Source organism: Populus alba, chromosome 3 (assembly GCF_005239225.2).
Source record: "Populus alba chromosome 3, ASM523922v2, whole genome shotgun sequence".
NCBI classification, from domain to species: domain Eukaryota; kingdom Viridiplantae; phylum Streptophyta; class Magnoliopsida; order Malpighiales; family Salicaceae; genus Populus; species Populus alba.
The window spans coordinates 21461021-21487517 of NC_133286.1; the positions used below are offsets into that span (position 1 = coordinate 21461021).

The 26497-nt window shown below is 34.0% G+C and overlaps 4 protein-coding genes across 7 annotated transcripts; 3 read left to right on the forward strand and 1 right to left on the reverse strand.

Moving 5' to 3' along the window:
• The first annotated feature begins 1050 nt into the window (after positions 1-1050).
• On the forward strand, positions 1051-4851 carry LOC118054302 (probable inactive purple acid phosphatase 27). The gene is made up of 13 exons (XM_073408379.1): positions 1051-1172; positions 1321-1408; positions 1663-1929; positions 2297-2405; positions 2493-2607; positions 2673-2805; positions 2930-3117; positions 3199-3385; positions 3460-3527; positions 3623-3716; positions 3800-3985; positions 4326-4406; positions 4490-4851. Exons 1-13 carry the CDS (start codon positions 1051-1053, stop codon positions 4553-4555), a joined length of 1704 nt encoding a protein of 567 aa, XP_073264480.1. The 3' UTR covers positions 4556-4851.
• Positions 4852-6215: 1364 nt separating this feature from the next.
• Positions 6216-13928, reverse strand: LOC118054303 (crossover junction endonuclease MUS81). Of its 3 annotated transcripts, none has more exons than XM_073407951.1 (15): positions 13631-13928; positions 12975-13063; positions 12797-12875; positions 12621-12707; positions 12389-12511; positions 11327-11561; positions 10550-10966; positions 10270-10418; positions 9980-10037; positions 9469-9627; positions 8349-8428; positions 7438-7675; positions 7135-7221; positions 6504-6646; positions 6216-6392 (listed from the first exon to the last, which is right to left on the reverse strand). In XM_073407951.1, the coding sequence occupies exons 1-14, from the start codon at positions 13822-13824 to the stop codon at positions 6542-6544; spliced, it is 2100 nt and encodes a 699-aa protein (XP_073264052.1). In that variant the 5' UTR covers positions 13825-13928; the 3' UTR covers positions 6216-6392; positions 6504-6541. The 3 variants fall into 3 exon arrangements, with proteins under 3 accessions (XP_073264052.1, XP_034921708.1, XP_073264053.1); XM_035065817.2 differs by lacking the exon at positions 6216-6392 and having other exon boundaries at positions 6399-6646; positions 10550-10674; positions 10762-10966; XM_073407952.1 differs by lacking the exons at positions 6216-6392; positions 6504-6646 and adding an exon at positions 6653-7054 and having other exon boundaries at positions 10550-10674; positions 10762-10966.
• A 3639-nt stretch (positions 13929-17567) lies between these two features.
• Positions 17568-19152, forward strand: LOC118054304 (protein EARLY RESPONSIVE TO DEHYDRATION 15). 2 transcript variants are annotated; one of them, XM_035065819.2, is made up of 3 exons: positions 17568-17725; positions 18138-18500; positions 18773-19152. In XM_035065819.2, exons 2-3 carry the CDS (start codon positions 18146-18148, stop codon positions 18934-18936), a joined length of 519 nt encoding a protein of 172 aa, XP_034921710.1. In that variant the 5' UTR covers positions 17568-17725; positions 18138-18145; the 3' UTR covers positions 18937-19152. The 2 variants fall into 2 exon arrangements, with proteins under 2 accessions (XP_034921710.1, XP_073263977.1); XM_073407876.1 differs by having other exon boundaries at positions 17579-17725; positions 18099-18500.
• Positions 19153-23187: 4035 nt separating this feature from the next.
• LOC118054305 (protein JINGUBANG) lies at positions 23188-25636 on the forward strand. The gene has a single exon (XM_035065821.2). It carries the CDS (start codon positions 24017-24019, stop codon positions 25271-25273), a length of 1257 nt encoding a protein of 418 aa, XP_034921712.1. The 5' UTR covers positions 23188-24016; the 3' UTR covers positions 25274-25636.
• Positions 25637-26497: the final 861 nt, after the last annotated feature.

The window sequence follows — 26497 nt, forward strand, 5'->3', positions numbered from 1 at the left end:
TCTACATTAAACAATAAAGCAAAATAACCATGATTGCTGGGCTCTAATATTAACTATTGCAAGCAAGAATGAAGGATAAAATGGTTTGTTATATGTCAAAATTCTAAAAAATAAAAATAAAGAAACGTAAGTCTAGATCTCTACTTGTTAAAAAAAAAAAAAAAAAGTATTACAGCCCTTTTTATAGAAAATACTAAAAAAAATCATAATAAATAAATAAATAAAAAAAAAAAACTAGAAAAGATATTCCCTTAAAATAAAAAGAATCATAATAAAGAAAAAAAACAAAAAAAAATATTTATTTTCTTTATATATATATATATATATATATATATATATAAAAGCCGATTCTGCATCAGTAGGTCTCATGGCATGATGGTCATAACTACGATCATCAACCCAATCCACTCCAAATTGAATTTCATTGAAAAGTGGAAGCATACACGGAGGGAAAACCACTTACATAACTGTACCTACAATTGATGGCTTTAATTGGCCCCAATGGCGAGGAAGCTTACGCCCCACGTTATTATTTAAGATTCAAATATCACGAGATACATTTTTCTGTAAGTACACTGTTTAATTATAAATAATTTATTTAGAATCTGAATATAATTTAATTAAAATCTGATTAATTAAGAGAGAATTTAATGTGGGTACATGAAACTTGGACTAACCCTAATTGTTAGTTACTAAACTTTAGAACTACTAACAAACACAACTAGGATTTCTTTCCATCGAGATCCCATTACTAAAAATGGCACGCCAAGTATAAAACCTAATAACAATCAAACACAACTTGGATGATCATTCCTCGGAAATCACAAAATAATTTCACCATGAAACCCTCAGCAACTTCCTCTTTGATCATTCTAAACGTTTTCATCATCTTACTAGCCTTCATTCCCTTCTCTTCTTCCTATCTGTTGCCTCCCTCAGTCCTAGGATCAGCCATTGTGCACCAAAATTATACAGCAATATCGAGTTTTCGAGTACTAAATAGAAGAGATTTAATTCAGTGTCCTGACCCCAACCCTTACCTTCGAATCAATGTTAGCTCAGAAAATTAACAACCTCTTGTCAGACAATGAATATGTCAATGTTACAGTCAGTGGAGTTTTTCTTCCTTCGGATGATGACTGGGTTGCCATGATATCACCTTCTGATTCCGAGTAAGAGTTTGTAGATGTGCATGTAGACATGCACATGAATTGAATTATTTTTTTAATCTTTTTGTAGCGTACCTTTACTGTGTATCATGGAATTCTTTTTGTGTTGTTTTGATGTATGATATATTGTCTCTAAATATCTATATTGCAGTGTCAAGAGTTGTCCTCTCAAAAAATCTAGATATGTGCAGACTGGTGATCTTAGTAAACTCCCTCTACTTTGTCATTATCCTGTTAAGGTAATTATGCCATATTTTGATTCTAAAACCAGCCTACTACAGCTTCTTTTAATTATTATTTTTATCAGTTTATTGATGTGATCGATTGAGTTTGTAGATCCCATGAAATTGTTAAAGGCAAAGGGTGGGTGCTCCTTTTTGAACCACCTGCTTTTTTTTAGCCTGTTTAACTTGTAAGCCGAAACAAATTATGAGATTAGAATAACATTAAGAGTGAACGTATAATTATAATCTTTGAATCTTTGAAATTGCAGGCACAATTTATGAGCAATGATCCAGACTATCTGAAGTGCACTAAGCAGGAATGCAAGAAATACAACAATACTAATTGTGAAGTGTCAGCTTGCAGTGGTACAATATCATTTCATGTTATCAATATCAGGACCGATATTGAATTTGTCTTCTTTTCTGGAGGATTTGAAACCCCTTGCATTTTAACAAGGTCTGGCCCTATGAAGTTCTCCAATCCAAACCAGCCACTACATGGGCATATCTCAAGCATAGATTCGACAGCAACATCGGTTCGTAAGATTGTATTTGATTAGCATTCCAGGATAGATAAAAGATATATAGATAAAAAGATAAATACAGAAGGGATAAAATATATTTTGTTAAAAGAACAGAACTAGAGATATAAAATAAATTTATTTCTCAAAATATTTATAAAGTTAATTTATATCCTTTCAAAACAAGAAAGATAAATAAAGCATGCCCCATATGTCTTCGTGTTTTTATGTCTCGAGATAGTAACGAAACACTACCTTCTTATATTGGATATAAAACTTGTCAGTTCAATAATCATAACTGCACTAATCTTGTCCTAGCTTGAGGAGTTTCATGCGTTGCTTTTGCTATAATTGACGTTTAAGCTTCTTGCTTATGTCGTAGATGAGATTAACATGGGTTAGTGGGAGTGAGGAGACTCAACTAGTACAATATGGAGATGGAGAAACACTGACATCAAAAGCAAAAACATTTTCGCAAGATGATATGTGCAGTGAGTTCCTTGTTCTGAGTTTTTGGTATTTTATAAAACGTTTATGTAATGATTTTGAATCTTCTGAGAATTGTATGGAATTCATAGCTTCGGTTCTTCCGAGTCCTGCTAAGGACTTTGGGTGGCATGACCCTGGGTACATTCATTCAGCAGTAATGACAGGACTAAGGCCTTCAACTTCGTACTCCTACAGATATGGAAGGTAACTATTGAATATGTCCCAAAATTTTGATTTATAGCTAATTGGCCTTTATTCTTCCTATGAAGTGATTCGGTTGGCTGGAGTGATAAAGTCCAGTTTCGAACTCCACCTGCTGGAGGATCTGATGAGCTCAAGTTTCTTGCATTTGGTGATATGGGGAAAGCCCCTCTGGATCCTTCTGTCGAACACTACATCCAGGTAGAATAATACAATGAAATGTAACGAAGAAATCGAAAAATGTTATCATATATAAGTTGAGGAAAACAAAGATGATCCATGGCATCAATGTATTGACCAATGTTCATAATCCGTGATCATGTAGCCGGGATCTCTCTCAGTGATTAAAGCCGTGACCGATGAGGTGAAATCCGGCAATGTAGACTCCATCTTCCACATTGGAGACATAAGTTATGCAACAGGATTTCTAGTTGAATGGGATTTTTTCCTTCACCTCATAAGTCCTATGGCTTCTCAAGTCTCCTACATGACCGCAATCGGAAACCATGAAAGGTTTTCACTTGAACTTTTGAGTGTCTTTTTTCAGTGTCAGAATTGTGTTTCTGGGATTAATCACTGTATAAATTTATTCAGAGATTACATCGGTTCCGGATCTGTGTACATAACCCCTGACTCAGGTGGAGAATGTGGAGTTCCTTATGAGACTTACTTTCCAATGCCAACCCCAGCAAAGGATAAACCATGGTACTCCATAGAACAAGGAAGTATCCACTTTACAGTCATTTCCACCGAGAATGATTGGACTGAGAATTCTGAGCAGGTAAAGCCAAACCTAACCCTCCATGATCTTCAGTTTTTCTACTATGAGTGACTGACATATTGGACTCTTGACAGTATGAATGGATGACGAAGGATATGGGTTCCGTTGATCGATCAAAAACTCCTTGGCTAATTTTTACTGGGTAAGCTTGCATTTAGCATTATATATATGAACTATGTGCCCAGGTTTTGATAGATTTCGGGTATAGATTTAAAGACTTTCACATATCATATGCAGACACAGAACAATGTACTCCTCATCAACTAATCGATTGTTTGACCTCGACGACAGATTTTCTAAGGCTGTAGAGCCATTACTGCTGCAGCATAAGGTTAGCTAGATTTGCTGGTGGAATATCAAGTAGGCCTATATTTTGCTGCTCTCTAAATCAGTAATGTTGTGTGCATGAACCAGGTTGATCTTGCTCTCTTTGGCCATGTTCACAATTATGAGAGAACATGTTCTGTTTATCAAAGCAATTGTCTGGCCATGCCTACAAAAGATCGAAATGGTGTTGATACATACGATCACAGCAATTACAGTGCTCCAGTGCAGGCAGTTATTGGTATGGCAGGCTTCAGTTTGACCAAGTTCTCAAAAGTAAGCTGATCGCCCATGTTCTTTGGTAAATTGAATTCAATGTTTTCTGTTAATGAATAGCAGAGTAAGGTGCATGGCATACAAGATTGTTGTCAGGATCGTATTTTTAGGCCTCCTAGCAGCATAATTTTTTTAATTAAAATGGATAGTGTTTGGATATGATATCAAAACTTTAATGATTAAATGATTACGAGTTTAAATCTCATCATTGTTGTTCTCTTTTCCTAATAAAAAATAAAATGTGAATGTTTTGCCCTGAGTTCCTCTGCTATTCATTAATGGCATGCTGTTGCATTACTAACGAATAAATTTATAATATTGTATGTGTTCCTGTGAACAGCCTGGTAGTTGGAGTTTGACAAGAATCTCTGATTTTGGCTATCTAAGAGGGCATGCTACCAAGGAAGACATGAACTTAGAGGTCAGCAGTATACACAACCTCTTGAAGAAATAAAGAAATTTTTGTATGCAACTTATCTAACTCATATCTTTCACTTTTTTCAGTTTGTGAACGCAAATACTAGGCAAGTACAGGACAGCTTCCGCATCACCAAACGGCAAAATAGATAGGATCGGATACAGGATGTAAATTCTAGTATCCATTATACAAACATTGTATCGATTTTATTTATTCGGCGCCGATTTTATGTCAGAATCGCCGATAAACATCAAATCCCTGATAAAACTTTGCCCAACATCATGTGTTCATCTGTAACTCCCTCGGCCATTTACATTTTTGATGGAATAGGGTTACTTGCCGGCAGGATATTTCACTGATGTTTTTCATTTTTTTGACAGTGATCATCTTCTTGATGATATTTAGTCTTTTTATTATAAATAAAAGTTTTTTTCATTGTCCAAGTCAACTATTACATCTTCATCTTTGAAATTTAGAAAATACTTTTAATAGTAGTGAACTATCAATTCTTCATTAATAATAATTGATTTAAGTGATTTTATACTTGTTACTTAAACAAGTTCTTGAATTCAAGCCTTGTTAATGAAATACATTATTACTGGAAGAGCTTTTATTTTTTAATGAATTGTTTACTCGACCGGAATTAGTTGAAGGTTCTAATAAACTTTTAGATACTAAAATTTAAATAAAAAAAAAAACTATCAGTTCTTTGAATTAACCATGAAACAAGTTACTGGTAAATTCGGCACAAACTTTCAACAACATAAACAGTTTTTTTAATTGTGATTGGATTGAATATGAAAATTAAGAAAGCAGCTCGTTTTCAAATTAAGCAGCTACTGTGAACGAAAAATATTTTACGAGTTGCTATTTTCAATAATGATGAACCAAATTTCATTTTTTTTTGTTGCGTTATTTGATTACTCTTATTATATAACTATTTTTAAGTTATGGTCATGTTCTCTCATGTACTTTTTTTTTTTATTATTACTAAACATGATTTTAGGTACAATTATAACTGATTTTGAATCTTGAATCACATTGTGGGTTTTGTCTCGAAAAAACATCTCTTGAAAAAAGATGTTGAATCTTATGTTTATAAGTGATCAAGGCCTCATATCCTAGCTGATATGAAGTAATAGTAACATCATATACATGTATTATAAGAAAAAAAAAATATTGAAAAATTTAATGCAAGTTGAATATAAAAAACATGTACTATAATACTCATGTGCAGACATAAGCCCCTTCAAATATAAAAATAGACCTCACGGAAAAGGTTAAGATGAAAGATTGAGATGAAAATCAATGGGAAAAAGAAAAGGGAAGAAATTAAAAACATCCATTATAAGTGGGACTTTGTTGCACTGTTTATGTTATGGTTACTTTTACTAACAGCATCGTAATACAAAGACACAGATCACTGTCTTGTTCTAAATTAACTTGTTGTGTGAGTTGATAAATGTAATGTTGTAATTCCATATGATCTTTATTTCCAAGAGCCTTAATTTCCTCCAACATTTCAATCGTATTTCAAAGATAAAAGAATTGAATTCTGTGTTAAAACTTCTTTAATGAGGCTGGAGTTCTCGATTTATCATTGTTTAGAGCAATTTGGAAATGACTAGAGCAACATCAAACAAATCACAAATGAAATATATGCATGTAACATTCATTTATCACGAGGCAAGAATTAGGTTGCCCACGCAGAACCACTGCAGGTTGGTAAGGTTGATCATGCAAATGGCGACCACTTGGCATTCAAAACCTTTATTATTTTTTCACGTAGTTTAGATGAGATCGAGTATGACATTACATGGAATAAATCACATAAATTCATTGATTCTTATGAAATCAGTGATTGTTAAAGCTTTATCACATGTTCTACTTTACAAAGACAAGAATCTAAACATGGGATAAGAGATGATTACAACCATGAATTTTGCAGAATGGTGCTCCAACTTTAAGTGCAGAGCACGGTACATGTATCTGCTCAGAAAGAAGATGAAAACACACTTGTGTCATTTGGTTACATTGCGGGGGAAAAATAAAAGAATATGGGGAAGCAAATGAAGCAGGCTGATTTTATTCATGTCATACGGTTTCTTATTTTGATGGTACGAGACTCAAGTCAATGATCATTTTCCCCAGACTAATTGGAAGATGTTCCTACTGGCAACTGCAGTGACAGCATTGCTACTCTGCTTTCTAAGCATGTCCTCTTGAGCAGAAACATCACCATCCTTTCAAAGACAGACGATTAATGGAGTTAGATTAACCATGGGTGAATCAGCTCCTAAATAACTACTAAGACATAGCAAAGGCAAAGAAAACAATAAGAAAACGCGGGGGTAGATGACTCAAATTGCAAGTACATAATACTGCAGTCAACCAGGCCCTGGGGTTCACACTTCACACCCTTGCTCCATCAGGAACGAGGGTTTCCAAAATGTTCCTAAAGACTCCAAGCAAGACTTCATAAATTTATATTTTAGACAAAAAAAAATAACCACACAATTTATCACTTGCATTGTAGGAGGTAAGAACTGTCTTTTATCTTTTCAGCTCTCATGTAAACTTTGTTGAGGGAGAAAACAAAGGTCCTAACAGTTATGTAAGAATTCCTGTGACCAGGTGGATTTTCCTTGATTCTTTAACTCAAAAACCAAACTGAACCAGTCAGATTATCTTTATTTTGTTGCACAAAGTCCCATGGGAATTGAACACTTACAAGAAGAGAATAGGCACGGGCTAGAGATAGAAGTGTTGGGTACAAATTCAGAACAGCCACAGCAGTTTCCTCGGTCACTTGTGGAACCTTCATGCATGATTTCAAGAAACAACCAACAGAAGTCACTCAACCAAATTTTGAAAAAATAAATTAAATGATTAACAAATAAACATTTTTCTTTCAAATATACAGCAGTGTCCAATAAATTAATAGTCTTTATGTATGTGTGCTCAAGGGTTCCTTGATAGAAAGTGGACTCATCTAAATGATTCTAAGTGCAGCTCTTACAAGAAAATTTAGTACCTGCATGAGCTGAATGGCAAATACATCACTAACTGTCATTTTCTCCAAATCTTGGCACCTTTTGATAAATTCATCAAAAGGAGGACAAACCCTGGTGCTTTTGGACTGGTCCTCAGGCAGCAGTAAACTATAATATTGGGTTATTGACTGGGTAAGATGAGCGTATTTCTTCAGAGTATCACGCAAGGAATTTGTTCTCTGAACATCAAAGCCCTCCAGTATCTCTGTTGTAAAACAGCTGCAGATGATAGGATAAAAACAATTGAAGATCAAAAGTATATGAAATCCAAAGCACTCTGAAGAATATAGATAAGTGCATTTAGAATTTGGAAAATAACTTCCTAACTTTAGTTGGCATAAAATGCATCACAAAAATTGTTGAAAATGGGTTAAAAATGATCAGAACTTTGTAATGAAAAAATTGTTGCTACAAGAAGTGAAAACAACAACCACTCCCAGCTATTGAATATAAAATTTAGAATTGTCCATGGCTGCCAGTCATCACAAAATCCAGAAAGAAATGGATAACTGTACCATAGAATCAACAACTACCCTTTATTACTCAACTAAACTAGTAGAGTTCTAAACTGATAGGATGTTAATCAAATTGGCTACATGCAGCTGAAATAACAGCCACCTTATCAGACCATACATCATTGCATAAAACATTGGAAAATGTAGGTTATTGTTACTTTGGCTTTATCAACCAAAACAATCTTTCCTTCAAAAAGAAAAAAGAAAAGAAAAGAATCTAAAAGCCATCACAGTATCTTTAGATAAGTAAAAAATGTCACTGACAACTTCAAGAGCATCTCAACAACCCACATCAGCATCAGAGTATCCTAATATCCAATTCAAAAGAGAAATTTAATTCAGAAAGAACTGGCTGTTACATAAAAGAAAAGTCTTACGCTGTTTTGATGCTCTCAGCAGCTTCAGAAGAATTTGGATCACCTTCAACAAGATACATCAGCTTCTTGAGTCCACATCTCTGATGACATGCAAGTTGCAAATTTTATAAAAATTGTTATTATTGAATCTAACTGAGGTACTACAAGTAAAGTGCTATGATTGGAAAGCTGTACTACCAAATTCAATGAGAGGATTTCATAAAGAACCAGTTCCCTCACATCACAGGAAACAGAATAATTATAGAAAAAGAAATGAAATACGAACTAATAAGGGAAAAGTGAGTGTAATAACTAATAAACAATAAGAATATTTTCCTTGCTTTAATTAATGGTGCTTGTAATAAAGGCTTTTTGCTTTTTCAGATTTGAAATGATCAACATTCCTACTTAATTGCATAGAAAGAACTTAATTACATTCACAAATTTGAATCCCATCAACATTCACCCAAAACATCGTCAAAATCCATTGAAAGAACAAACAAATAGATAACTATCCAAGGAATTCTTTGAAACAACAGTTACAATTTGTGAAAGAAAAAAATGCACAAGAAAGTTTTCCTAAATCTTTAGATAGCGCAAAGGAATTAACCAGAAATTATCAAAGATTTTGGAGTACTTTCTTGTGAATTTTGTAGAAAAAAGAAAACATTTGCATGAGTTTTTTCAGAATTTTAACAGATAAAAAGGAAATGGCCGGAGATTATCAGATGCAATTTCCAGGTGTTTTCGGAATATTCAAACAATTATTGCTAGGATAGCATGTACAAACAAACCCATACCCTTTGTCAAAGAAGCATGTTCTGTCAACAATATCAAACCAACTTGACCTAGCTATGGCTCTATACCATGAAGTCAACACCTATATTGACTACTAGAGATATTTTGCAATTTCAACATAAAGCACGGTGATAAAGATATGTCAAAGGCAAAAAAGTCAAACTGCCAGATGGTTAGTGAAATAACTTCACAAAACTATTATTATCGATGTTCATATTGTGTTACTGTAAGAAACTTTCTGGATACAAAGGAAAAAGTGAGCAAAAGATAACATTATATCAATAAACAACATCATTAACACATTAAATTCATAGGGGAAACATTGAGATGGAAAATGACGTACAAGAAGCCTCAGTTTCTGATCTCTATAACGATTATCCCTTATTGAAGAACGCAGATCATCAACTTTCTTTCTCTCAACAATAAAATCAAGAACATATTCACTGAGGAGATATTTATGGCGAGCTATCCATATTCCATCTCCAACTGGTAACCGCCTAACCTGTGGAATTTTCAAAATGCATGTCTTTATCCATAACACTTAGTTGAATAGGAGAAAAAAAGCATGCACATTTTCCACAGCACACAGTGGAAATAACAGAAACTGCAAAATTTAGTTTCATCCTTTTTTAATAATGATGACGTTTCTGATTTGTTAAATCCATCAAAGTTACCAAGCCAAAGTGCTATTACATGGACCTTAAAACAATTTTATACAAGCAGACCTTGTTGCAAATTATTGGATCCAGGAATTTACATATTTTTCAGCAAAAACACAAGCCAGTCTAGAACAAGTGGTGACTGTAACACCTTGCTCTTTGTTGAAGCTTCATAAAAAGATCAAACAAGCCTACCTGTATTTTGATTTTATGCTCCTTGCAAATGCACTCAATAAGTTTCCTACCCCTCGAACTGTAAACCATAAACAGGCAGGACAAACACAGTAAGCTAATGCATCGAGAATAGATGTTTAACCATACCACCATAAATAGCATGAAATTAGAACCCACACAGGACCAAAAGAACAAAAAGCTGACAGGTAAACAGTAATTATATGATTTAAAGACAACATTAAAACCTATGTTAAGCGGCAGAATTAATGTCCTGGGCAGAGCAAAAAAGGCTTCAGTTTCAAGTTGCTAACCACTGAATGGCAAACTGCTCTCGATCATCCAATATTAGGATAACTTCATATACATCCTCAAATCTCTCCCCAGAGCTCAGAGGTGGCAAACTTAAAACATTCATATTTGTATCCAAGCGGTCCGAAGATGACTTCTTCATAGCATGCTCCTAAAGAATAATGGCAAGATTAAGGATGGCTAGCCATCAAAAGTAAACAAAGATATTCAATGCCTTGCAAAACAAAGAAATTGCATCAACAATGCTACAGAACAAAACATTGAATCTTGATGTGCACATACAGATGATGAGCAAGCTCTCATAGAAAATGATCTGGAAGTGGAACAGGCAGAAGTTAGATTTGGCATATTTGGACCATCACAATTGGAACCCATTTGATTGCTCTTAGTAGCAGGGTCAACTTGACCTGGACGTTTACAAAGCCTTGGATAAGAAACTTTTTCCACATTTTCAACAGGACTGATAATAGCATTCAAAAAGGTATCCTTGTTACCATTTGAAAATGTGCAAGCAGTTGATGTTGATCGGAAGTCTTCTGTTAGAGTTTGAGGCTCTGAATGCACACCATAAATGAGATCTTCTCGAAGATGACACAGAACAGCTGGCCAAAGTGATGATATCTCCTTGTACTGGGAAGTTTCTGAGACTTCAGAAAAAGCAAGAAGAACTTTTTCTTTGGAGTACCCCATGCGCATAAACTACAGAACAGGAATCCAAATCAAAGAAGAAGAAAAGGAAAGGAAAGAATTACATAGCACCCCAAAAACAATTGTGCAATGAACTAAAACAGCAAAATAAATTTTCAAAAGTGACCACACAAATCACTGCTAGTAGTCTTGGAAATGATATATGGTATAAAAGACTGAAAATAAAGAAATTGCATCGGTGGACATGAAAAATTCAGGCTTTTTTATTATTAAAACATTTGTCAGAGATAAATGGTGAGCAGTGTTCTACAGTCAAGCTAAGAGCAGAAGACTTTCAAGAGGCTCCAGGATTGAGGTTTAGACATTCAGTGATACAGAACTAAAGAAGATTTGCAAGAAAAGAAGGCACACCCTCTCAAGTGATTCAAGGGGAACATCTATTGATTTCTTCTGCCTACTTAAGGCAATGGAAGCAAATGTCGCTCCCCTAGCTGAATCAGGGCGAGCAGACTCCATATCTGATATATTAAGCATGTTCAGATCAGAAGACCCCTCTAAATTAGCCAAATTATCTCCAGGATCCTCCATACGAGATCTAATGAGGCATTCACGTGCTGTTTCCCGCCCTTCATCAGTCAGCATGTATCTGCAAGTAACAGAGGCTCATCCAATTTTACATTGAAAGCATCAATAAGCAGGGAAGAAGAATGAAGCATTAACTAATTGAACCAGATTCACATTCATGAATTTGATCCAAGCATTAAATGTTGACTTTTTGAGACATGTTCACTAGCATGCACACAGAGCATAATTAATCAGCATTTGCTAATTAGGCCACTATGAGACATCATCAAATTATCTCACTGATAAATTCATATTGACTCTTTTCTTTCAAGTCCTGAACCTTAAATCCATTCTTGAACCAAGTACCACTCAATCAAGATCTGCAAAACATTCCACTTATGCAGTAAAAAACACAAATTTTTGGAGTTGTTTTCATACGTATCCAAAAAAATAGTGTTCTGTGTCTTTCTCTTTTTTTCTTTTTTTTGCCAGCCTAGTATTTTTTTTATCTTATGAAAGTCTATGGCACATGGATAAATTCCATCCCTTATGTGCTCTCAGCCCAAATAACCATCAAATACATTTTTCTGATAGCATGTGCAGCAAAGACATAGAGTTCAAAGTCCACACATAAATTGTCTAACAATAGCCAATCATTACAAATGTCACCTATCACATCACACCTAAATAACTTTAAACCAGCAATAAAGCATAAATAGGTTACATTTTTATTTCTTACCAACAGAGCATACATGCTTAATTGTGGAACCCTAGCAACTAATCCCACCTAGTTAAGTCAATCCACACCAACTACCTTAATTTCCTGCTTGGTTTCAAGCCCATCTTACTTAACAAATTATAGACCCTAGATGAAAAGGATGAATGGAAATACGAAAAGAAAAGCCATACTTGGCAGGGCAACTTGATTTAACAACCAATCCTTTGTTTATCAATGTCGTCATGCAACTCCATCCACTGAACCACTCCCTTGAACTTCCAAATTGTGAAGGTTTCCCTTTCCCCTTCTCTGGCCTAAGAAAGCAGGCACAAACCAGAAACTGAATCATCAATGAGCTTCAAAAATAAATTTAAGAATATGATAAGCATATCTAAATGCATAATAATAATAACAACAACATACACAATTGGTGCCCGAGAAAGTCCGCTCACTTCAGCAGCATCAATAAGCTCTTGTTTATGCATAAATTCTTTACTGTTTACAGTCTCCCTGCCAATAACATATTCAAATCAAAATTCAAAAACATTTTAAAAAAAAAGAATAAAGAAGCATAAAGAGAGAAAGTGATGTCTGTTTACCTGTACAGGGTTATAAGCAAGGCATAGGACACAGAATTCCTTTGTGGCAGATAACGTTTTGCTACTTGTGCTCTCTTACCTAAACAACTAAAACGTTATAGCAAATCAGGACAGTGACAATCAATGACCCAAGTGAACTGATAGATAAACAGCATGGGATGAACGTGATCATACATACCCTTTTTGGTCAAGTCTTCTGGTTCAGAACTCCCTGAACCGTTATCAAAAAACCCTTCCATTAGCCTAACTATCCATTTACCTACACCCCTGTACAAAAATACCACCAAGTTATTCCACAAAAGGTAGACTTTTCCATCAATTCAAATTACCAGGAAAAAAAGCAGACAAATTGAAATATAATCATGTAGTTGCAAGTAAGCATGAAAACCCTTACTTTCTCAGACAATGAAATCTTAAGAAAATATGATCACCAACAATCAATACACACATGTTCACGCTAGCACTCAATTTCATAGAATTCTTCTAGAGTTCTAGTCTGCATTCACTTCAAAGCTTTTGCATCTACCATTCCCATCTCTACTACATTTTTTTAACCATTTCCCTCATAAAACAAAACACAGAAAATGCATGGCTGTTTTTTCAACATATCTACAAAGAGAGACCATTTAACTAACCTCAAAGGGAAAATTCCCCATCTTTTTTCAGATTTCAGCACCTAAATACATTAAAAAAAAAAATCTCGCACCCTTTTCAAAAGATATCAAGTGCCCACCAACATGCCCTAAAACCCAAAAAGCTAACAACTTTCCCCAAAAGACACAATCTTTAAGTCAGCAAAAACACCACAATTGCAATCCAAAACAACAGACATACTTGATTTGAGATAAATCCTTGAGGTTCTTGATAGGAATCGTTGAACAACACACACTGCTATAGGCCTTGGAAAGTGTCATTTCCAAATTCTCTGATAACCCTTTAGGGCTTTCTACCAATTCTTGCCTCTTTTGTAGCATGTAAGATACAAGGTCTTCATTTTCAGAGCAAAGTACCCTTTTTTGGTTCTGCATTTTTGGGTGATTGGATTTTTAGGTTTTGATTTGATTTGGGGATTTGAAGGGAGAATTTAGGGGTTAATTGGATTAGGGTTTTTGATTTAGAGAGACAGAGAGAGGGAGAGAAATCGCGCCAGGTTTGTGGGGCTGTGGGATTTGAAATTGGTGTTATTATGGGCTGGGCCTTATCTGGGCTAATATTGTGATTGGTCCTTTGATTGAAAACTAATTAGCAGGTACAACTTTTATTTTTTTATTCCCGTAGAAATATAGAATAGAAAACATAACAAATTTAGAACCTTGATACTATAAAATGGAATAAAAAATGTATTATTAAACCTGCCATTAACCCGATAACTCGTGATCTTAATCACTAATATCTTGTTTATTTTTATGTTTTAAAAATATTTTTAAAAAAATTAAATTTTTTATTTTTTATTTCAAATTAATATTAATATATTTTTAGTATTTTCTAATCATTTTAATGCGCTGATATTAAAAATAATTTTTTAAAAATAAAAAAATATATTATTTTGATGTATTTTTTAAGTAAAAACATTTTAAAAAACAATCGCGACCAAACTCTTAAACACACCCTAACTTGAGTCAGATATTAAATTAAATCAAGTAAAAACTGATTTCGTATGATCTAGTTGATTTGTTATGTTAATTTATGACATAGTTAAGACTAGTTTGACTATAAAAAATTTAAGATGATATAATTTTTAAAAAAAATTAACTTAAAAATGATGTTGTTTTTTTAGTAACTCGGGTTAATTCGCATAAACTATGACCCGAACCTTAGGTGGAGTCATTGTTTTAAAATCTTGACTGGCCCGGTGGATCGCCCCGAGACCCGACTAATCTAGGACCTGAACCAATCCAAGTTAAAGAAAAAAAAAACATTGTCGACCTAGTTAAAAACTGGGGTTAACCTAGTAAACTGATTGGCCTAACTTAACCCATTCAAACCTCGATTATCAACTCATTAACTATTTATTTATTTATTTTATAAAACCATATTGTTTTAATTTTTAAAAAAAAATAGTTAGTATTGACCCGATAAACTCTCACAACTTAGGTCTTATTCAAATCAACAATTAACTAGGTTTTAAAATTATATGTTTGCATTAATTCTACATTTAAAAAATTTCTCAAATGCTACTTCATTTACATTTGGACAAAAGTGAAGAATAAAGGATCAATGCTAATAAAACAAAATAATTTTACTTCTTACATTAGAATGGTTTGAAATGGCTATGGTAGAAACATAGAGTAAAGTCCACCACTGAAGCAAAAGGAAGAACGATGGCTATGGATCATTTCATTTCTCTAGCTCCATCAATTCTGTCCCATGCACTTTATTGACATGGGAATAAATCCAAACACACCCCGACACTAAATTAATGTCCAAATATAATACCAGTGGAGTTATGAGTTTTATTTAGAAACAAAATAACTCCCATTTTCCCATGTGTGTTCAATTGGCATAAAACTTCTATTTTTTTTTAAAGAGTGTTTGTTTATGTTTTTTTTTCTTTTTTTTTCTGTACATTTTAAATTGCATTTTAAAATTAAAATCACCATCTTAAATGTTTTCTATATCTGAAAAATAGTTTGAAACGCATAAAAAAAAAACTAAATAAATTAATGGGCTCTTAGTAAGCTTAATATACTTGGTAAATAAGATAAGATCTTCTTGCATGACTTTAGTGAGTTTTTTCTTAGTTAAAATATATGTAAACAAACAATTTACTTGTTTTTTCATAACAAAAAAAATGAAGTAGTGATTGGCTATCGTTATAGTAATCACTAAATAGATAAGTGATCTATATTATTATTTAGAGCTAAACCATATTAAGAATTAATATTTTTTTGTGTGTGTGTGAATGTAAATATAGATAACCTAATTAGTACTGCGATGTGCTACATAAAATATCACATTACCAAACAATGTTTAATTTTTTTTTTAAAAAAAACTTAATTTAAATGCATGAAAGCTAATATTATACAATTATTAATATTAAAAATATGTTTAAGAAATACATCACGGGATACATGTCTTAAAAAAATATAAAATTCTTTTTTTTTTATGAGGTGTATCGTACCTCATAAAAAAATACATTCTAAAAAAAAATCCAACTCTTGAGAAGAATGAAATTCATACTTTTTATAAGATGCTTCACACACAAACACATATATTTTTAAAAAACAAAAAAAAACTTTAAATGGTTAGCTAGTTCCACAATCTTACCCTATGATCCACCTCGATAGAACCAAAATCCTCATGTTCCTTAATCCCTCAGCTTGTTTGAATCTTGAAGTGTTACACATACTAACGCATATTACCTACCCAAATTATGGATAATTGAATCTTGAAGTGTTACACATGCTAACGCATATTACCTACGAAATTATGGATAAGGTTTAGGCATGCACAACACTCTCTTTCGAAAACTTTTGTATAAAACAACCATGATCATCATTTTTTCTTATTCACATGGAATATTTATACCAATTTATATGCACATCAATTAATTTTCATGAACTTTAAAATTAATGATTAAATAAATCTTCAATAATTATTAATATCAACAATCTCAGAACTCAGACCTGAGACCACAAGAAGAATATATTCTTTAATTCTAAATTTTTATTATCAAACCACCTACTAAATAGTTTATGATCACCATCTTGCTCGCACTCATACAACAAATACAACCACCGGAGAGGGAGAAGAGATCATGGCAGTCTTGAACGTCAATTTCATGATGTTGGCTATTTTTGCAACGACCGGAATCTTAATTTCCAGTAACAAAGTAGCCCTTGGCCAAGAATGCCAGGTGACTTGCAAGGCTTGATAACACAGTGTGCTAAGGATGTTCAAAGACTAGAGCGACCGACGGACCCATCTCCGGGGTGCTGCAATGCACTCAAGACTGTTGATGTCCCTTGTGTGTGTAAATGCATTACTAGGGATATTGAAGCTATCATTGATATGGCAAAAGTGGCTCCTGTTGCTGAATACACGTGGAAGTAAGTATTATTTATTTATTTTGAATATTTATAAAAACTTAAAACATAAATCAGTTTATATAAATCAAGATTGATAAAAGGTATAGCCAGTAATATTTTAAATTTATTTTCTAGATTATTAATTTTAATTTTATAAATTTTAAAACCATTTAAAAACTTATATAATTATTAACTTTAATATATGTGAAATTAGTTGATATACACATAAATTAATATTGAATATTTATATTAATTTTTTAAAAAATTTATATATTTAAAATTACATTTAAAATTATTTTTCAATGCTTTTTAGATTTTTATTTAACATAAAAAATATTAAATAATATTAAAAATCTAAAAAAAAACTTATTTTAATATATCTTGAAAAATAATGTTCACCGCCATTTCAGACCCAATCAATTAATGTGATATGATGTACAGATTTACTTTAAGATTTTTCACCCTGTAATGGAGGGCAATTTTGCCAACACACCTTACCATTTGTCCCCCGTCACAATCATCTGCCCCTTTGACCCTTTCCACCATCTTTTACCTGATAAACTTCAAACTTAAAAAACACGAAAATAAATAAAAATATCTCTCCAATAGCCTCAAATCAACCGTCGATGCCCACCAATCACTCTCCACCGTCGATGCTGTTCCCCAACGAAAGTTCTAGTATCATCCTTTATCCACTTCGACTCCCACCACGTGTCCGTTTTACTCACCGCCTTATCCTTTTAAACCTTAGGTTCGGAAAACCAACCAGGCTCGGACTATAGATTTTCCTCCTTGTCCAGATGCTTCCTTTGTCCATTAACAGTAATAACTTCCACTAGATTCTCTCAGTAAACCTTGCTGATCGCCACTGGATAAATTTAAGCCCTTTGTGGATCGAAAGGTAAAGCAGTTACTATGATCTCATTGCTTTGCTAATGTATATCTTGATGGTTTTTTTTCTTTTTTTGAATTGGTGATGAAAAGCTTTAAAGTTTGTTGTTCTATTGTTTTTGTGATGATATTGATGGATTCTTTGTTCTGGATTTTGGATTTTTGTTGTTTTTTCTGTTATGATTGATGTTTCTGTTTCTGTTTCTGTATCTTTTTCTTTTTTTTTTTGGGTGATTTGGGATGATTTGTGAGATGTTTTGTGGTTTTACGGGGTCTAGGATTCATGATCTTTGATTCTTTGTTAAAAGGGTGTTTGGATTCGATTGGAGATAACCGGTTAGGTTTGATGATAAAGATCGACTCTTGATTGTTGCTGTTTCAAGGAAATTGACTATTGTTGTGATTGGATTGATTGAATAAAGGTGGTGAAATGGCTACTTTGATTTCTGGAAGAACCACATTGAATCCTAATGCACCTCTCTTTATCCCTAATGTGTATCGACAAGTGGAGGATTTCTCACCGGAATGGTGGGAACTTGTGAAGACTTCGACTTGGTTCAGGGATTTTTGGTTGAGTCAACATCCAGAGGAGAGTTTTGATGGCAGTGCTGGTGCTGATGATGATGATCTTACAGATTTGCTGCCGGAGGATTTGGATGTTGGTGTGGAGGAGGAGTTTCCTAATTTGGAAGCTCAGTTTGAGGAGATGGTCAAGTTGGCTGAAGCTGAAGAAAAAACTGACTCTAGCGATGCCGATCTCAAAGTTGAAAGGAAGCCTCTCAATGGTATTGTGTTTGTTTAAGATCTTTTCTTGTCAGAGTTGGATTGAATTCTAATAGCATTCAATGTTCGTAGGCACGAATCCAATTAGCTGAGAAATGTGATCAGAAGATTAAAACTCTTTCACTGAAGTCAATGGATCTTTGTTTTTGGTAGTTCAACTTTATCAACTTCTTAACTGCAATGGATCGATTAATATCTTAAGCTGTATATCATCATCATTCAGAGTACATATGCAATGGTATTCAGGAAGGATAATCATTTTTTGTGTGAACAGGTCTTATAATGGATGTGAAAACTTTGCTCAAGGACATGAACATTCCAAAATCTCCCAAGGAAAGAAGTCCCAGATCTCCAAGAACCCTTGCAAAGTACCAAATGAAGCCACCACACTGCGTTGTTGCCAAGCGCACAGCGCTGTACATTCACCAGCCTCGCTGAAGGAAATGCTGGATAGTTTCAAGGTTGCATTTGTTGCAACATCGCTAACATTAAGTAGAGTCAGTGGACTTGCTTTTAGCTGTCTTTGTGCATGCAAGGTTGTACCTTTTTTCGTGTCTTTCCTTGTGCAAGTTCATGTCTAGCTTTCAATGTAAAATTTGAATGGAACATGTTTAAAAAAGGAATAAAAGCAGAAGTGCCTTTTGTGAGTATTAATGAGTGAGTGTTTTCGGGTTGCATGTCGATGTTTTTTTTATGAGTTTTTGGATGGGTTTGATGATTTTGGATGATTTTAATCATTTACTGTAAAAAATAATAAAAAAAAATTTAAATATGTTTTCAATTAAAAAGTTGTTTTTTACTGTGATTTTGTTCAAAAAGGAGAGAATGCCTTGTTTAATTTGGGATCACTGAATTGATTTTCACATGGACGGGAGAAACCTAGTAGTTAAATGAAAGGTAAGGCATCCTTATGGACTGATAAAAATATCTAAGTAAATGGATTTTCTCTAAGAATGCTTGAGAGAGGAGAATAATTGAAGAAAATTTACCATAGTGCTGACCTGTACCCAATTTTGAGTGTACTGGCTGTTGAGGTTGCATGATTTTATTGAGACACTTCCTGGTATGGTGTAGTGGATGATCTTTCTAGGATGCCTACAAAAAAAGTACAATCAGGTTGAGGTTACTTTTGCTGTCACATACTGACTGTTCTCTTATTGAGTTTCGAATGTTCGATTGGTTTTACTGCGCAAATGGAATTGGGTTATGGGATTGGCAACCAATCGCTAGTTTCATGTATTTGAAGGGATTGTTTTTAGTGGCACACTTACTGTTATCGAGTTTTATGCAGCTGGAGTTCATGTTCTTTCGTATGTGTTTTGGTTTAGCCTGGCTCTGCTGTTGGTGGGAAACTGAATTCTTTAAGACTGTCTTCTTTGTCCATTATACTTTTCTTATTGGACAGTTTTTACCGTATAACTGATCAAAATCTTTTTGCACATTCTCTTAAGCTTGTGCAGGAGTGGCGGGTCAGCAATACTATCCTTAAATTTTCTTGTGAGAATCACCATGATTTTACTAGCATCTAACTACAGGAATGTCATAATGGACAAGGTATTTTATATCCGTGAAAACTATGGGGTTTGTTCTGTAAATGGCCATGGCTATGAGAAACATCTACTGTTGTAGATGTGCGATGAATTCCAAAGGACGAAAGAGGATGTCCCCTTCTGGGACTCTGTTCCGCAGGATTTCCTTGCGTATCTACGAACTTAATCACTAGAAACGTTTAGCGACTAGCTAGTAGAGGATGATGCTGTCTGTCTTTTGATTGGCTGGTGACCTGCATTTCGATTGCTGGCTAATCAAATTGAGTAAGAAGCCAAATATGACGTTCGATAGCAGCTATTTCCATGGACATAGGAGGAATTAGCTCCATTTTCTTGAGATACAGTTATGATAACTGGTCCTGGATCCGTTCTTTGTTAAAAGTAAAACTTCTCTCATTGCTTTGCGACAATGTGCATCTGTGTATCGGTGGCTGCGCAAGCACATGTACCTTTATCATGTCTGATTGTTCTGACCAGGCATTTTGTTAGTGGATTGCATGGTGGTTTAGTGTTTGTTTCGACTTATTATTCAATGTCTATCAATACTATAGGATTAAACTGTAAGGACCTTTTCCAAAGGGCTGATATCAGTTGCTTGCCATGGATTCTGGATTCTGTTAGTTTTTGGCTACAGTGCCTTTTTGAGACTCCTAACACTGGCTCACCCGGTTAAAATTCAAATTCTAGACCTCATCCGATCAAATCTCAACCCTCAATTAATTATTTTTCTTTTGAATTTTTCTTTCTTATCAAAACAAAATTGTTTTGATTATTTTAAAAATATCTTTTTTAAGGTTTCCTCAATGATTTGGTCTTGCCTTCCTATTAATCTGGATTGGGCGTCCAGAGGCCTTCTCTAACCCCCCCAAAACGCCATTTCAGGGCTTGGCTTTCTAAATGGCATAAATATTGGTAATAAAATCCAGAAACCCAGTTTGGTGGTAACTACTGGTTGGCGAGTGTTAGTACGAGGTTATATATATATATAAAACTTCCTTGAAAACTTGGCTGTGTGTATAGCTTTTATCAGGTTATCAAACTTTTCTGGTTTAACATGAAACATGACCCGAATTAATTAAACTTTAAATTTCAAGTTTTTTGGGTCAACATGTTCATGCTATGACTGATTAATTTTTGTATTAATTATTACCAATCTTGACGTTGGATCTTCCATATGGTTCCTTGATACCCAAGTAGTCCAAGGCTTGCATGCCTTGTTAAATATTTAACCAGCATACCAAACCCAACCAACTATACTTTTGCTACAGGAAGTAATATCAAAACATATATATATATATATATATATATATATATATATATATATATATATTATTTGCTTTCAGACAACGTTCTAGCAACACATGGAACATAAAGCTTGTTTAACTATGGCAATATATTCTATCAATATCACCGAATCAAAGCATATTAAAAGAAAAACCCTCTTTCTCCCTGGTTGAAACATGTGTCACTGTGTAACCATTGTCGTCGTTTTGACGGCTTATGCCACAGTTTTGCAGCTCTCGCATGCCTTGAAAGCAAACCCTTTTTTATGTGTTAAAATCATTTAATTTATGCATGCTAGCAGCTGGGAGGGAGGGGGTGTCTCCTCATTTTTCCCCTTGTAGCATGTATCCTAGTGAAACATGCACGCGTGCATGAAATGATGGTAACCATTTAATTTTGAAGAATTACTTAATTTGCTGTGAGTATATTTTTTTAATTATCATCATTTGAGTTATCTTAAAATTATTAAAAATTTATATAATTTTAAAATTTTAAATTTATAAAATTAATAAAGATACACTAAGTTAATCTTCCTATTAATAATAATAATAATAATAAAGTTTCACTTAGTTTCATTTTCATGTTATACTGTTTTTTTTTTTTAAAATTTATCTAAAACGATTGGTTTTTGCGACTTTTAAGAAATCCAAAATCTCAGACAACTCGCCATGATTTTCCGAGCAACTTCTTATTGATGGGACACAGACATATTCATCCATGGGAGAGAAGTTTACGAGTAAAATAATGTTGAAAGAGACATGTGGACTTGTTATTCCATTTCCAAGATAATGCGCTAATGACCGACCACTTTTAGCTTGGAAGTAACCAAAAGATTAGATGCAATAAACAAGCTTAATTAGTGATTTATTAATCAAAAAATTAGTTATAGAGGCTGGTGGTTTCCCTGTGATTAATTTAATTTAAATGATTAATTAGGTGGGCTTTTAGCATCCCTCTCTCGATGATGATTAATTCTTTGTATCAAGAAACTGCTATGTGATTGGTGTGAATCGTGTGATGTAACGACGATTAGAGCTCCTAAATCTTTAAACTTATGCACCACACCAAGAATGTTGCTGGGAGGTCCCGGTATAATTGTTAAACATGGTTTACAGGATTTAACATAGTTTAATCCTGTAAATTCGATGACTTAAAGTATGGTTGAAGATGATTTTTAAGTTGAAGCGGGAAAGATATTAACTTAATAAAAGTCGGTCAATAAAATAAAATGAACACGTAATTATTCAATCAAACATGATTAGATTAATATTAAAAATATTTTTTTAAACAAAAACACATCATTTTAATTTCTGAATTAAATTAATGGCTTGTAAATTGATTCAAAGATCCAATAATCTAGATTTTTTCGGTGTCAGTCCTATAAAAATTATGGTTTTAGGAGTTATCTAGGGCAAAAGAGATTATAAAAATAAAAGAATAACATTCTTTTTTTCTTATTAGAAGAATATGAGGCAGCTATTTTGCACAAACAAAGATAGTGTGTCAGGTTACGAGGAAGATTGTCGGGATTACTATGTTTCTGGCGGAAGCAGCAAGGTGGTATGGCCCTGCGGCTTCAGTCTTTGGTTTAATCTGTTTTTTTATTATAAATTATTTATTTTAAATTAATTTTTTATATAATTGTTTTAAATTATTTTAATAAGTCCGATGTTAAAAATAAAAATTTTAAAAAAAAAAAAAAACATTTACTATTTACAAATAAATACAGCCACTTAAATTTTGACTTTATACTTCCAATTAAAGTTTCCTTTTTACCCTTAGATCTGGGCAAATAGCTTCTCAATCCAGCTATATTTTCCTTCTTTTATTTTCTTTTTCCTTTCTAATCATAAAAATTTGAGGAGCATTGAATAATTTGGTTTTTCTCTCTTTTTTACCAATACCACTCCAGCTAATTTATTGTGCCATGACTCATGAATAATGAATCCGCCATGGAAGGCAAGAACCTCTCTGGTTGACCATCAATAAAGAATAGTCTCAAAACTTAACCAGGAAGTTCACAAGTACAATCAGAAATTTCCCAGAAAAAAAACAGAGGTTTACCAACTTGCTTGTAAGAAAAGGATCGAAGCCGTTGAAAAAGTAAAATCATTTATTATAGATTTGTTTAGAATGATTTTAATCTAGTTCATGGTGTATTAAAAACAGAAGATGTTCTATTGGATCCCAGTTCGATAATGGTCAAGGCGACATGCTTTCCTGTATTATTAGCACCGGCCTTTGTATGAATTCAACTTTCTTCAACAAATTTCATTGGAGTCCTTGTATCTATAGTCAAGATATTCTTTTCTTTTTATTTATTTATTGTCAGATTGCAAAGAAGAGTTGAACACAAGGGTTTGTCTCTCGTGAATATAGAGATCCCACAACATTGCCATGATTGCTAAAAAAAACCCTAACAGCTCAATCCACCATTAAATAAAGAGAAAAAAAAAAAAAAAAAACAGAGGTCCCTTGGGCCTTAACTTACTTTTCATGATCAAACCATCATTTTCAAAGTAGCCGTTGCACCTCCTTCTTATACCATTTAAAAACCCTTTCTCACCAAATACTATTGCTTTCCATCGAGAAATCCGTGCCCCCTCTACGCTCCTCTCTCTCTCAAGACAAAGAAACACCCTTTTTCAGACCAACAAACAAGATTCAAGACTGGTTTGTCATTTATGGTCAGTGCTCCAATGGATCTTTTTGTGTCAGAAATCACCACTCCTTCAACCCCATTACTGTTTACAGCAGCTACAAGTACTATTGGCATGAGTACTAGCAGCAGCAGTATTTGCAGCAGTGAAGATAGCCCAGCAACATCTTTTCGCTTTGAGCTACAAGATGTGGAATGTCGTAGTTATCCAAGCAAATCTTTATCTAGGGCTTACTCATATAGGCCCCTGGCTGTTTTATCAGGTCATATTGGGTCAGTTTCTTGCTTGGCTTTATGTGGGGAGTTTATTTTGAGTGCTTCTCAAGGCAAGGATATTATAGTTTGGCAACAGCCTGATTTGAGGTTGTTTACAAAGTTTGGTCAAGGTGATGGTTCTGTGAAGGCATTAGTGACAGTTGGTAGTAAGGTTTTTACTGCCCATCAAGATAGTAGAATTAGGGTGTGGAAGGTGTCAAGAAGGTCTGAAAATGTGTTTAGGCTTGTTGATACACTGCCAACTACAAAGGATTATTTAGGGAAGTTTATGAAGCAAAGTAATTATGTGCAAACCAGGAGGCATCATAAGAAGTTATGGATTGAGCATGCCGATAGTATTTCTTGTCTAACTGTTTATAATGGGTTGATTTATTCTGGTTCTTGGGATAAGACTCTTAAGGTTTGGAGGATATCAGATTTGAAGTGTTTGGAGTCAATTAAGGCTCATGATGATGCTATAAATGGATTGGTGGCCTGTAAAGGGATAGTTTATTCAGCATCTGCAGATGGGAAAATTAAGGCTTGGGGGAAAGAGGGAAAGAGTTCACATTCTTTGAAGGGGATTTTGGAGGGTCATAAAGATGTTTCACTTAATTCAGTGATTGTTTCAGATGATGGAAAGTGGGTCTATGGAGGAGCATCAGACGGGTTTGTGATGGGGTGGGAAGGGAGCTATGATTTTTTGAGTTGGAAATTGGTGTCTGAGACAAAAGCACATCAAATGGCTGTTTTGTGCATGTGTTTAATGGGGGAGTTTTTGTTTTGTGGATCTGCTGATAAGAGTATTAGTATATGGAAGAGAGAGGCTTTTGGCAAGCTTTCTAAAGTTGGGGTCATAAATGGCCATGAAGGGCCTGTCAAGTGTCTACAAGCATCACCTAATAATGTTGGTAGCGGGTTCTTGCTTTACAGTGGTAGCCTTGACAAAAGCTTAAGGGTCTGGTGGGTTCCCAAGCAATCTCCGGCACAGAATACAGAGGAAAAATCCATCAGCTTGTGTTCGTAGGATTTTCAAGGTCAAGTCTTGAAGCACTGATTCCCAGTATTTTTTTCATGTGTTTGCAGTGCTTCTAAATTGTTCTTATAGTTGTTGATTGATATTCAAGTGTGAGAAGCTTAGGGAAAATTGAAACCTTAGAGGATCAGTTAAAAGATATTTTTTCCTTTTTTTTCCAGATTTTAATTTCTTGTTATGTTGTTCTTAGGGCTTAAAAAGTCTATGGGATATGTTAAGAGTGGTCTGAATTATTATTTTTTTATCTACTTTTTTCCTTTGAATGGGGTCTTATACAGGTTTTACATTCTATCAATTGTAATTAGTTTGTTGAAGGAATCAATCAATGAAATAATAAATATTTATTTTGTCTTTTACATAATTGATTTGCATGATTTCATAGGTTTAGTATAGTTAAAAATTCCGACTTGGAATCTGTGTTTTGCTAAGGACAAATACCACAGAACATGGTTTTGTTACACATAAACCTGACATTGCTACCCAATCAACACAGGAAAATAACACTAAAATATGTTCTCAAGTTCATTAGAACCTTTATCAACTAAGAGTTTGGTTTAGATAAGCCAATGATTCATTCATTGCCTTAATGGCGTAGTTTCCTTGGTATTTTGTATTTACTTTATCCTGTTTTCTTTTCATCCTTGATATAGATTGATGGGAATGATCAATTTTCCTGATCTGTATCAACATTTCCTTCTGAAAGCCGAGAACATGGCGTTTAGTTATTATCTCAGGATAAAAGATACTGAGACAATGAGAACGGAGAAGACTAGTGTACTTTATGTTTTGATCTAAATCAAACAATCTATTCCTTGACACTAACCAAACGTAACAGGAGCTGAAAAGAAAACTAATCTTCATTGTTTAGGCATCGCCTGCTGTTGTTACTAATTTAAACGGTTCAGTTGCCTCTTGTCATTGTGGTTTTCTTGATCTTCTGCAGCCTGCATTGTAAGGCTTTTTTGTGTGGCAAAGCTGGCAAACTACACTAACAAATTCTCTAAAGCACTTTACAGATTAACAATGATAATCTTGCAACACTAGTGTATCATGCTTTTGTCTAACAGGCTGGCTGTCCATACTCTCCCTTTTCCCATTTTTTATTCTCCACTGAAAGAAACGGAGCCTAACAAGAGGATTCAAAAATATTGCACAGATAGAAACAAGGTTGGACAGCTGAAATTTTCAAGAGTGATGCTAGCACAATGACTTGGC

Excerpts from the sequence above, each read along its gene's own strand:
- LOC118054302 (XM_073408379.1), top strand. The coding sequence starts at position 1,051 with ATGTTAGCTCAGAAAATTAACAACCTCTTGTCAGACAATGAATATGTC. Across the intron at positions 1,173-1,320 it reads ATATCACCTTCTGATTCCGA|TGTCAAGAGTTGTCCTCTCA; the intron begins GTAAGAGTTTGT and ends TCTATATTGCAG. Across the intron at positions 2,608-2,672 it reads TACTCCTACAGATATGGAAG|TGATTCGGTTGGCTGGAGTG; the intron begins GTAACTATTGAA and ends CTTCCTATGAAG.
- LOC118054303 (XM_073407951.1), bottom strand. The coding sequence starts at position 13,824 with ATGCAGAACCAAAAAAGGGTACTTTGCTCTGAAAATGAAGACCTTGTA. Across the intron at positions 12,876-12,974 it reads AGAAGACTTGACCAAAAAGG|GTAAGAGAGCACAAGTAGCA; the intron begins GTATGTATGATC and ends TTAGTTGTTTAG. Across the intron at positions 7,676-8,348 it reads GCTGAGAGCATCAAAACAGC|CTGTTTTACAACAGAGATAC; the intron begins GTAAGACTTTTC and ends TATCATCTGCAG.
- LOC118054304 (XM_035065819.2), top strand. The coding sequence starts at position 18,146 with ATGGCTACTTTGATTTCTGGAAGAACCACATTGAATCCTAATGCACCT. Across the intron at positions 18,501-18,772 it reads TGAAAGGAAGCCTCTCAATG|GTCTTATAATGGATGTGAAA; the intron begins GTATTGTGTTTG and ends TTGTGTGAACAG.
- LOC118054305 (XM_035065821.2), top strand. The coding sequence starts at position 24,017 with ATGGTCAGTGCTCCAATGGATCTTTTTGTGTCAGAAATCACCACTCCT.